This window comes from Camelina sativa, chromosome 10 (genome assembly GCF_000633955.1).
Source record: "Camelina sativa cultivar DH55 chromosome 10, Cs, whole genome shotgun sequence".
NCBI classification, from domain to species: Eukaryota; Viridiplantae; Streptophyta; class Magnoliopsida; order Brassicales; family Brassicaceae; genus Camelina; species Camelina sativa.
The window spans coordinates 24,250,788-24,263,219 of NC_025694.1; the positions used below are offsets into that span (position 1 = coordinate 24,250,788).

At 33.9% G+C, this 12,432-nt stretch overlaps 2 protein-coding genes across 3 annotated transcripts; both read right to left on the minus strand.

Annotated features, from left to right (window-relative positions):
- On the minus strand, nt 326-1,741 carry LOC104719784 (GLABROUS1 enhancer-binding protein-like 3). The gene is made up of 3 exons (XM_010437753.2): nt 1,321-1,741; nt 951-1,232; nt 326-839 (listed from the first exon to the last, which is right to left on the minus strand). The coding sequence occupies exons 1-3, from the start codon at nt 1,552-1,554 to the stop codon at nt 570-572; spliced, it is 786 nt and encodes a 261-aa protein (XP_010436055.1). The 5' UTR covers nt 1,555-1,741; the 3' UTR covers nt 326-569.
- LOC104719783 (acyltransferase-like protein At3g26840, chloroplastic) lies at nt 5,036-8,879 on the minus strand. Of its 2 annotated transcripts, none has more exons than XM_019231260.1 (13): nt 8,376-8,879; nt 8,236-8,287; nt 8,046-8,101; nt 7,781-7,939; nt 7,456-7,560; nt 7,224-7,318; nt 6,950-7,071; nt 6,721-6,829; nt 6,491-6,621; nt 5,965-6,334; nt 5,765-5,878; nt 5,589-5,674; nt 5,036-5,496 (listed from the first exon to the last, which is right to left on the minus strand). In XM_019231260.1, exons 1-13 carry the CDS (start codon nt 8,713-8,715, stop codon nt 5,196-5,198), a joined length of 2,040 nt encoding a protein of 679 aa, XP_019086805.1. In that variant the 5' UTR covers nt 8,716-8,879; the 3' UTR covers nt 5,036-5,195. The 2 variants fall into 2 exon arrangements, with proteins under 2 accessions (XP_019086805.1, XP_010436054.1); XM_010437752.2 differs by having other exon boundaries at nt 7,212-7,318.

Here is a 12,432-nt window from a genome sequence, read left to right on the forward strand (position 1 = left end):
TTTTTTTTTTTTTTTTTTTTTTTCAGTTTGAATAATTTCAAATTCTCAATTTTGGCTCGGTTTACATGGATGAACTTGCTTAAATTCAATTATTGTAGCTGGTTCGGTCTGATACAAATCGAATCGGTTGGTTTTACTTTTGGTTATCTACTCAAGATTCATGAATCTTAATTATTCGAAGAATCTCTCATGACATAAGAAAAGGGATCTTCATTTGATGATCATTGTAATCAAAAGTCTCCTCTAGCAAGTCAGGCGATATTAGACCATATTATATATATATATATATATACAAAAGGTTGCAACATGAAGTTGTTGAAATGTGTGACTGCATCAAACAAGAGTGTATTATGAGCACAAGACCATATTCCATGAGATTTACCCACTCACACACAGATCCGGCCCCCAAATAGCAGACACCATTACCCTTACGCTTACCAAAAATAAGTCATAAGCCCTTTGTAATTAACTGTTCAAAGAGATTGGCTTAAACAGAACATAGGAAAATTAACCTAAAACATCATAATAACATTCCAAAAGCAGAACTTGTTTCCCTTGTTGTTGTTGAGTTAAGCAGAAAAGCCAGCGTTAACAAGCTTTGCATAGAAACTTTGTTTCTTGATACCCAATTGCATGTCCTGAGCGAGCAATGCCTTCCACTCGTGGGTTAGCTCTTTCCTTTGTGTAGCTCCAAGGTTTTTCAAATTCCGAAGCAGCGATCTCTGTTGATGGTTACCTAAACTCCGAAACGATGCCGCCACCTCAAGTGCCTCTTGCAGAACATTCAAATCCTCAGACTTGTCTTTCTCACCATCATCAGTCGCGTTACTCACCCAAACCTGCTCCACACAAGGTAAACAAACACTCCTTCAAAACAAAACACGGTAAGATTGGTCCATATTTAGAAAGATGGTCGAACACACACACACACACACACACAAAAGACTCACCTTTCTTTGGTCCATATTAATGTTCTCGTTGGAAGCAGATTTGGTTTTGTTGTTTTCAATTTCACCCCATATGGCCATTGACAATCTAAAGACTTGTTTATCATGAGCATTAGTAAAAGAGAGTCTTTTTCCAGCACTAGATCTCGTCTGATAGTCTCTGAATCTCAACTTCATCTTTTCAATCTTATTTTGTAGCTGTCTCTTTGAGAAATCCGATTCCATGGAACCTCTGATACGATCGTATACCGCATTCCAGTCAGACATGTAGCTAGCCTTGGTTTCCTTTTCATAGTCCACAACAACAAAAAGGTAACAACTTTATTAAGAAAAAAAAACAGAGAAAATAAAAGCATAGGAAATTTTACAAAACCTTGAGGATGAGGAGCTCTTCGGTGATAGTCCAGTTCATCTTACAAGCACCAGAAGAAGAAGCTTCCAACAATGTCTTCCTCGTCTTCAGTTGCTTTCTCTTTCTCAGCATCGCCTCCGTACCGGAGATTTCTTCGTCATCTTCATGCTTCCTCTTCGTGAGAGGTTGAGGATTGTGTCGGATTACAAAGTAATCCGAGCTCGAGTCCTCGCTGGAATCACTTCCTCGCTTCATCGGTAAGTGATCAAAGATCAAAACTTTTCCAAAGGTTTTAGAAATTTGGGTGATTTTGGACAAACCCTAGTTCTAGTTCTTCCCAGACTCAGAGAGAGTAAAGAAAGAGAGCAGCAACTGTGCAACAAGCAAGCGTTGTGGGAGTGGAAGTTTCTAGAGTCCAAAAACCCGTAAATGACTAAAATACCCTTTTCTCATATTAAAATGCACCAAGGTAAAAAAAAAAAAGAAAGTCGGAAAGGTCTTCTTTATAAATAAAAATAAAGAACTCAGTCTATTTCTTGTTATTACAATATTTCATCCAATACACCCTAAAGTTGAACATCATCTACAAAATCATCCCAAAGTTTGTAACTCAAGTTCCAAAAATGATCCAAATGTCCAATCACAATGTAAACGTTAATAATAATGTGTTTTAAGAATCCAAAAACTTGCATGAGTGTCAATACAACACTTTGAACTGTTTTTGTAAGAGAGGTAATAACAGAGAACCCCTCGACAAAATTAGTGTTTTGTAGGGATCACAACATTCTTTTTTTATCTTCAAATAAGTCAAATATCTTTCGACCTCAGACTTGACCTCCAAGTACACTGCCGGCCCTGACCTAAAGCTCGTAAAGCAAGGGCTTTAGGCGTCAATATTTATTACCAATATACGGGGCATCATGTCATGGATGTTGCAGTGGTACAATGGTTTTATGTACACCGTTTCTACTTAAGTGATCCGAGTTCGAGCCATGATATGTTTGGTTTTGTTAATATTTTTTATTAAATGTTTGTTAATGGGCAAAAAAAAAAATTTAGCTTTAGGCATCAAATACAGTTGGACCGGCCCTGTCCAAGTAAACCTCATGAGCTGTGATCTCTTTAACAATGTAACTCTTTATTTTTGCCTTCAAAAGGGTCTTCATTTGATCTTTGAAACCAATACCATGTGAGAATCATTCCAATTGTAGAAAAGGAGTTATTCGAAATCCTATAGTAACAAAAAGAGTTTAATGAATATATGCAGGTACCACCGGAGAAGACATATCACATTATTAAACTAGTTTTGAGAATGCATTGATCATTGTATATTAGGAGTGACATGGGTTGAGCTGGTGTTAGAACAATAATAGAAAAGAGATTCTTCCTTGCTTCACAGAGATCATCTTCTCCAACAAGGCTAAACGGAATGATTTTTGCTCCAAATTTAGATGCAGTCCTTACAATGGAGTCTTTCATTGTCTTCCTTGTCCAGGAACCATTGATCACGTCCACTGCAATACCCATAGCTAAAACTAGGGATGTTAATGGTGGGTTTTAACCCACTGGGTATCCGAGACCTATGAAAAATTTAAAGCCCAAAGATCTGGTTTTAAGTAAAAAAAAATGCGGGTTTAAAACGGATCGGTTTCATATAATTAAAGTCCACACGGGTTTATCCTACTGGGTAATGGGTATCCGTTGGGTTTTTTTATCAGAAAAAATAAAAATAAAAAAATAGATGCAAATGACATGTGTAAACCTTTGAAAATGGATTTTTTTTTTTTAGAATCCAACCATTATTTATTATTGTTGTTTTTATTTTTTAACTTCAGTTCAACAGTTATTTTGAAAGACATTTTCTACACAGATCTAATAACAAATATTTAGCTTTTGGTGTTTATATTATAGACTCATAATTAAGATAAATTAGATGAATTTAAAATTGTCATAAATATAATAAAATACACAAAATACATAATATATATCACATTTGGTACCAAAAAGCTAGGAACACAAAAATATATAATGTAAAATACAAAATACATCATATAACACAAAAGATTTGGGTATTCACGGGTTTACCCAGAAAACTAAAAACCCAATCGGGTTTACCCACCAGACTTAAAATCCTTTATAACACACAAATCACCCACACCATCTTATTCCTCACCATTTTTAACCTCAGTATTCGCATTTCTCACCACCCGTTGTTCGTGCTCAGCACAAGGCACATCCTCCTTCAGCACAATACACTAATTTACAATCACACTACATATAAGTAACTATAAACTTCACATAATGTTTATAGATGGAGACTGGTAGGGGGAAAAAAAAAAGACACTCACCTTGGTCTGGTTCTTGTTCTCCTCATAAACCCATTCAGTTTCTTTTTCAACCCATATGATCTTTGACAATCTAAACAATTCTTCATCATCGGTATTAGTAAAAGAGAGTCTTATTCCATCATTAGCTCTCGCCTGATTATCTCTAAACCTCTTCTTCAACTTTTTAACCTTACCCATTAGCTGTTGCTTAGAGAAATCTGATCTAATGGTCATGGACTCTCTCATATAACTGTAAAAATCATCCCAGTTTTTATTGTAGCTCGATTCGGTTTCTTTCTGAAACTCCAAAATCCCCCTTTTCCACACAACAACAGAAAAAGGTAAACACTTTATATAAATGTAAGAAAAAAAAGATAGTAAAACAGAGATGTTAGTTACGAACCGAGAGAGTAGAGATCTCAGCGTTTTTAGACCAGGCTATCTTCAAAGAAGAAGAAGAAGGTAGTACAAAAGTGGCCGTTGTGCTCGGTAGCTTTCTCCTCCTAAGCATGGCCTCCCTACCGGAGATGTCTTCATCATGTTCACGCTTCCTCGAGTAAGGAGACGGAAGCATTGGTCGACTGTTGTTGTTGTTGTTATTGTGTCGGATTCCAAAGCGAGGCCGAGAGTTTGAGTAGTCGTCGCTGGAAGCACTTCCCTGAAATAACCGCTTCATTGATAACTTTTAAATTAGGAAATTTGAAAAACCCTAGTTTTTTTCCCAAGTTGAGAGAAAGAGTCTTCTTCTTTGTTTCAAAAAACCCCAGAGAGAGTAATAAGAAGAGCAAGCGTCGCGTTGGACTCATACACTGGAGTATCAATGCATTCTCGTTGGAATTTCAAGAGTCCAATACAGAAATGACTAAAATACCCATTTATCACACTCAAGGTTTTAAAATGTACCGAGGAAAGAAATTGCACGTGTTGAATGGATCAGAGAAGGCATCATCTGGAAAGTTACCAAGAGTTTTTTTAGTTCCGGTCTTTGATTGGTTGATTGAGATGCGTTCAGTTTTTATAACATTTCTTACAACAACAGAAATTAAAAGGTGTTTTGTAATGCCCTCAAAAGATTACACAGTTTTCTTGTAATTGCAATATTCACCCAACCCTCCTAAAGTTGAGTTGAACAAATAGCTACGAAAACACCCAAAGTAATTAATTTCTACTCCCTCCGTTTGATAATATATAATGTTTTAGAGGTTTTTGTTTGTTTTATAATATAAGATGTTTTCAATTTTTGAGATAACTTTTAGACTACTTTTATATTTTCTTATTATTTATTTTATGTAGTCTTGTTTCTGATTAGTTAAACTTTTTAAAAGTAAATATTTCTTACTATGCGTACTTTGGCTAAAACATCTTATATTTTGAGAGGGAATATATTTTTTTTAAAAAAGACACAAGTCTTCAACGTAAAACGTTTTTAATGTGTTGTATGAATTTTTAACATACCACCCCGAACTTACTCAATTTCTACATTAGCAGCCATATGCTTTTTTGAAGTTACGGTATCCAAATTCCACAAAGTTACTTAAGTCACAAATCAAGTAACTAGATTTATTGATTTCAGAGATCAAAGGTTGGGATTTCGGAAGAGAAACCGTGTGCGAGGTGATAGAGTGACCTCGGCAAAATGTTTCTGTAAGGATCAGATTCTCTTTTGGTCTTCAAATAGGCCATACATCTTTCCACCTCAGACTTGACCTGCAAGTAAACCTCATGAGCTCTCTCTTTATCCTTTAGCTCTTTCTCTCTACCTTTTGTTTCTATTGGTTTCCCAAAGTGGACGTAAAACCGTCCCGGAATCTTGGGAATTATTCCAGGCATATGCAAATCTTGGTTTCCTACTTCTCCTTCTTCACCGGTCCTAACCATTTATTATCATCACACAAATGTCATATATAAACAGTTTCATGTGATGATTATCTCTAACAGAGAGTCGAAAACAAAACAAAATACCTCAAGTAAGTAGATTCTTCTGTTATCTCTTTTATAAGATTCTTCAGGAAAGGAATCTTCATTTGATCATTGTAATCGACGACCACCTGAGAGAGAATCATTCCATTTCACAAAAGAGTTTTAAGAAGTGCAGCTACTGAAAGCTATAACGAAGAATAAGAAGAGATTTTGCTTACTTCACAGAGATCATCTTCTCCAACAACTCCAAAAGGAATGATTTTAGCTCCAAAGGTAGATGCGGTCCTTACAAACTCTGAATGTTCTGGCCAAAACAACTTGTATACTTCACCCTGCAGAAATGAATCTTTGTTCAATGTAGTAAAGCCTCAAAAATTAAAAATGAAGGCCAAATATCATCAGATGTACAATCATTAACCTTTCTGTGCAAAGCTTCACGAACACCTCCAGGATACAAAACCACATGAGCCTTTGAACGTAGTAGTTTATAGAAATTTATATTTGAGACAGGAACTGCGCCTATCATCCTAACTGAGTCGAACATCTGCATATCCGGGAGTTTTGAGCCAATCTTTCTGGTAAACATCACTGGATGTGCCATTCCTCGCAACGAAATGTTCTTTTCTTTCAAGAAATGAATTGCTGCTGGACGCAACTCGGTACCAAGCAACATGTGATTGCCAACATACAGAACTGGTCCCTCTGAAGGTATTCCCGCAAGTGATCTTACTACTGTACCATTGTCTAGAGTTGACAGAAAAACTGGGGAGGTAATAGCAGTTAGCAATCTGGACCAGAGATATAAAAACAATACTTCAGTATTTGCTTACAGTAGCATAAACAAATAATATATTCTAGCTATATACAAACTATTTTTCAAGAAAGCGTCCAACACAGCAATCAGAGACGTATTCACATCTGTGACACAGCGGATATTCATTTACCTTTGTGATTCTTCATACTCTTTAAGCTCAAATGGGGTAGGCGGAATGTAATCAGAAACGTAATCAAGCGATTTTCCACGGCGATAATAATAACTACACTTGATGATAGTCACCAGATCTACCCCATCCTCCTGACATGACATAAAATTAATCAGTCTCCAAGTTTTCTACTGGTTATTAACTGACATAAGAAAAACTTTTTTCTTACATCAGGACAAAGAGCACCTTACCAAAAAGAGCAGCTGTCCGTTATTCTGAAACTTACGGACTTCACATTTCGGCAATGTACAACGGAGTCTTTCAATGTCTTCCTTGTTCAGTAACCATTGATCACGTCCACTGAAATAGTCATATTAAAGCTACAACTCAGCTGCCAGCTAAGACAACTTTTTATGAACAAATAACTGAACTTCTACTTATACTTAATAATGAAGCAGAGAGGGTTACTAGTGTATGAACCTCAGAAGTATCAGTGTTTGGGCTTTGACTGTGTACATGTGAGAATTAGCAGATGCTGAAGCAGACTTAAGCAGTTGAAGCTTCCATAGAAGTGTGTCCTTGGGAAAAATCCTAACCAGAGTCTGCAAATAATTTGTCTCCGTGAGTTTATCACATGACAACAAAATTAAACAACAAAACGAAGAACAAACAAGAGCATGTTACTAATCAAACACTACAATCTGTAAAGACGGAAAGAACATGCATCAATTAATTGTTTTACTGTTAGATTAACTGAAGTTGCAAAGTAGTCTCTTAATAGCCCTCCACCCATCTGCTTGGCATCAGTTTCATTCAGCATTGTCTCAAACATTGCCGCAAACGGATAACCTATAAAATCAAGCACAGTAAACCATAATTTTGAACCAAAACCTGATACTAAAACCCATCTTTGAGAAAATTTTGATCTATTCTCTGCATCTAATTTGTCTTCGATTGAAAGATATACAAGGAGTGGTAAATTTCACCTTGTTCAAACCTAAAATACTCTTCAAGCAAACTGGGAACTCTGTCAGGCAAAATTTCCAGTAGACTCGATAAAGGCTGCAACATGAGGTTACTGAAACGTGTGACTGCATCAAACAAAATATATTATGAGCATAAGACAAGATGCATACAGTTCATGAGATGTACAGAAGCCAACAAAAAGAAAAAAGCTCCTTTAATATGATGAGAGTTATGCATTACCGACATTGCTCAAATCATAAAGTACAAACTGCCTGGTCCATGACATATAGCTTGCAACATTGACCTAGAGAATCTAGAGTAAGACAATAAAAGAACTAATTTTACCTGGATTAGCGAGGATCAAGACAAGATCGATGTCAGGGTTACTGGCTGCAACATCAATGGCAAAAGAAGCTCCAATAGATTCTCCAACTATATAAATGGGTCTATTTGGTAAACGGAAGTACTCTGACCTAACTGCCCTCTCAATAAGCTTCACAATGTCTGAAGACGACAGAACACAACAGAAAAAGTTTCATCCACGCAAGACTTAATCCGTTTGGTTATAAAATCGTAATGAGACAACAAACATTGCTCAAAGAATAAGCACCTCGAGAAGGGGTACGATCGCTGACTGGAAAGTGAAGGCACCATATGTCAAATATCCTATGCATGATCAAAACAAAATGATGATGACATCAGAAACTAAGAGTAAACCTTGTAGATAAATATTGAAGTGTTCAAACATTCATATCTCAGGCTCTAAGGCAATAAAGAAGATTGGATCAAACAAGACTTACTCTCCAAGCTTCTTATGCTGGCGAATGAGCCCTAATCCAGTACCATCGATCCCTACAATTTAGACGACTTCTAGGTCTTGTTAACTTGAAAAGACTACATTTTCACAAATCTATAGAAATCGAAAACTGAAAGAACAGACCAGGTAAGTAGAGAAGGAGAGGAGAATCCGGAGCACGTGCGCCACATTCCAAAGGAGAGAACCACCGAGGCGGACCACCAGCTCCGCCGTCTGATCTGACGAAACCTCTAGCCTCCACCAAAAAATCGTTCAAACCCTTCCTCTCCTCGGGCCGTGCCGCCTCCGTGTACGAATAGGGATTCACCGTCGCCGCCACTCTCCCACCGTAACGAAAACGTCTATGGAATCCGAGTTTCGGGTTCGTAAACCGATCATAGGTAGGTCGTCGGGTTGAACTCGACCGGTGGAAAAAATCAATGGGAAAGGTTCCATCGGCGATACAGAGTGAGGGAACCGCCATCGATGGATAGAAGAACGATTTCGTAGCTCAAACATCCATCATCTTCAACTTCAAGAGAGGTGGAAGAACACAAGAAGCTCGTGCACACGAGAAAACAGCGATGAGTGCTCCGCCTTTTCTTTTATCGAGGTCCGCGTTTTCTGTTTGAATTTTTTTTTTTTTTGGTTCAGTTCAGACTCACATTTTGATTTTGCCAAATCCAATTTTTGGTTTTAAAAGAACCTTACCTAATTCAATTTTAGATGGTTCGGTTTGGTTCAAAGTTCAAACCATGTACAATACTATAATAGGTCTTACCTTTCTCGTCTCCTTAGAATCCGGTTAACATTGTAATTTATGAGATTAACAATTTTAAATTACATTAGAAAAGAATGAGTTGAATATATTTCAATTTTAATAGAAATAATAATTGTGGATGAATTGAATCATTTTTCTATTTTATTTCATTTCAAATACTGAAAAGTAGTTAAACCATTTTGTTTTTTTGTTTTTGTTTTTTTTGAAGTGTTCAACCATTTGCAAAAGGAACTCTTGATAAATTTCATACTGTACATATTGTAGTATACATTGTATATAATGAAATCGGGAGGGGTTCTCTTAATAAAATTTCATGTATGAAATTACATATATATTAATAGAGAAACATCATATGGACATAGTTGATGTGTCGTCGTCGCTGAGCTCGAAATACTAACACTATCTTTTAGTTTACCTTAAATTTGTAATAATATTTCTTTTTTGCATACCATTTTATTTTTTCAGAAAGTCAATAACATCCAAAATTGAATTCTTATATTATAGTTCTAACTTTATTCAAATACATTTTCATAAAATCTTTAAAATAAATTTTAAGAACTCTTGGTTCATAGGAGATGATAATATAAAATTGATATTATAATAATTCATATGGGTTGTATCTTAATTATTATACAAAAATTTTACATATTTAAATAAAACTAAAAAAAAATATACTACATAAACCAAATTTAGATTCCAAATAATAATTTTATCAATAAGTATAATAAATTTTATATATAAAAATTACAGTAAAATTATTTGATAATTATTTTACTTCGCACGTAGTACATGTTGTTACCTAGTATGGTATTATACATTGTATACAATAAAATCAGCAGACTTAGAGAGGACAATTATAAATTTAGTGCATGTCGTTTACCTCTATTTTTAACACTACTATTTCTAATGTTGTCTCAGTTGCTTCAACTGTTTATAGATAGATACATATTGAATTATATATTCATACTACAACCTTATAAATTTCCACATATATATTGACTTAGGCCATGAATGGAAGATGGTTTTTAAATGGTTTTTAGATTATAGATTTTGGTTTTTAGTTTTTGGTTTTTGATTTTTGAGATTTTACTTTTTTGTAAGAAAGTTATTTTTAAAATAATTACATAAAGAAACATAAAAAAATAAAAAGAATCGTAAGTTTTCCCTAAAATATGTAATTATGTGGATTCTAGTTTTTGTTAATATTTGTAAAGAAAAGCTAAAAACTAGTTTTCCTATTTTTTAGGAAATCTATTTAATGTAAAATCTTGAATGGAGAAAAAAATTGGTTTTTGAAAAACAAAATCCAAAAACTATAGTAGAATCTACTTGCCATTCAAGGCGTTAAGCTTAAGTTTCCACAGTGTATTACTCAATTAATTAACTTTCTTTAGAATTTTGAAACTGTATTAGTATGTGATCTTCATAAGTTTTGACAGGCATAATTAAGTAGATTTTGAATACTGAAATCGATTAGTCGGATGGTTGAATATATTTAATATTACTTTTTTTTTGTCTCTTGATACCAAGTAATTAAAAATAAAAAGATTTAATAATACTCAATTTCAGTAATAAATGGGTTTAATATTCGGCCATTTTATAGGCCCAGTAGTTGTAAGAGCCCGCTATGTCGTTTGTACTTCTGATGCTTTATTACTTTAAAGAAAAGCCACAGCTATTCGATTGAACCTTGTGTTTGAACCGAAAATAACCGTACCGATGAGTTGGCTCAGAAAATGGGGTAAAGGTGCTTCACGTGGGCACATCGGGTTGTCGCTCATGTGAGCACTACTTGAAATGCTCGTAATCATTACACATCCTTTTTCTAATAATTTCTTTACTCACTCCATCATTAGATTTCTTGGTAAAAAAACAATTGACAAAAAGTATATACACATTGAGATTCTTCATTTTAAGAACATATAGGAGTATATTTTTGCCAATATTGAAGATATTGATCAGTGACTTATTATATAAAACTGTGAAGTATTGTTTTAATAATCCATTTATTAATGAATACTTTATCTGTCTCATAAAAATTGATGTTTTAGGATATTTTTTTGTCTCATAAAAATTGATGTTTTGTAAACTTCAAGAAATAATCATTGAAAATATTTAAATTTTTTAAATTATTATTGGTTTATATTTTCTCTCTTTACCAAAAAATAATTATAAATTAATTTATAAATAAAAACTAAATTTTTTTTTAATACGTGTGAAAATGTCAAAATATCAAAATATTATTTATCAGCCATGCATGCCACGATATAAAATGTGCATCTCGGAGTGCGACTTCATGTTAATTACATTCAAAAGTTTAAACTAAAAATGGAGATTAAATCATAACTAGATAAGGAGTGATGACATCTATATGACGTAATAGTAGTAATACATTTTGTACGTGTTCGAAGTTCTCTATTAGTATATCTGTATATATATGATTATTTCATGTGTAAATCACAGGATTAAAGCTTTAGAGACAAAAGGAAAAATGTCACTTGTATTTTCACATTCCGAAAGAGTCAAACAGAGAGTTACTTGTTGAATTTATACTTGTCTTATTTCTCAAGCCATCAACCAATATAAGATTGTACGTTTTATCTATACTTTTCACTATATATAGTTCTTTATCAATTTATCAATTTGTGTATAGTATAGTATATAACTTGTGTGGAAAAAGCATATATATATATATATATATATATATATTAAATGCATAATTAATATATAGAGAGTATGTCTATGGCTGAATGTAATCGTATTTGTAACAATTCATATGTTCGAATATAATACCAGTTGATCAAAAAAAAAAAAAAATTAAATGCATAATTTTTTATTTATTTATAACTTTATACATATGATAGTTTCCAAATTATCTGTTTGAAAGGCATATTTCAAATTCGATGCGGAATGGCGAATACAAACATATATATTATCATTTCCATATAATTTAAATCGTTTGATAATAAACCGAACAATAGACTCTATAATAATCAAATAATTAAAGACTTACCCACTCTATTGGCTTCTTGTGGAAGAGAGATTCGAAATCATCGTGTTATATGTATGTGGACTAATGTGTCCAAAGATTGATGGCACTATAATTTTTAGATTCAACCTAGCTATTTAGTGGATGAAGATATAGAATTATGGTTAGTGTGGTTGATGCATGCGTACTGAAATTTCAAAATGGCTCTAGTTGGTGTGATCGATGCAAATATGATTGATTCGATTATTAGGTTAGATAGTGCAATCAAGATGCTAAAATGATAGTATATACGTAAGTAATCTAATTTTTAGCTGCTAAAGACCAATCTTCGTTGTTCTTGTATTTTTACTAAGTACTATATACTCTGAAGTACTTGCATATCATAAAACATCAACTTACAATTTTTTTTTATACAAAATTGAACCCCCCCC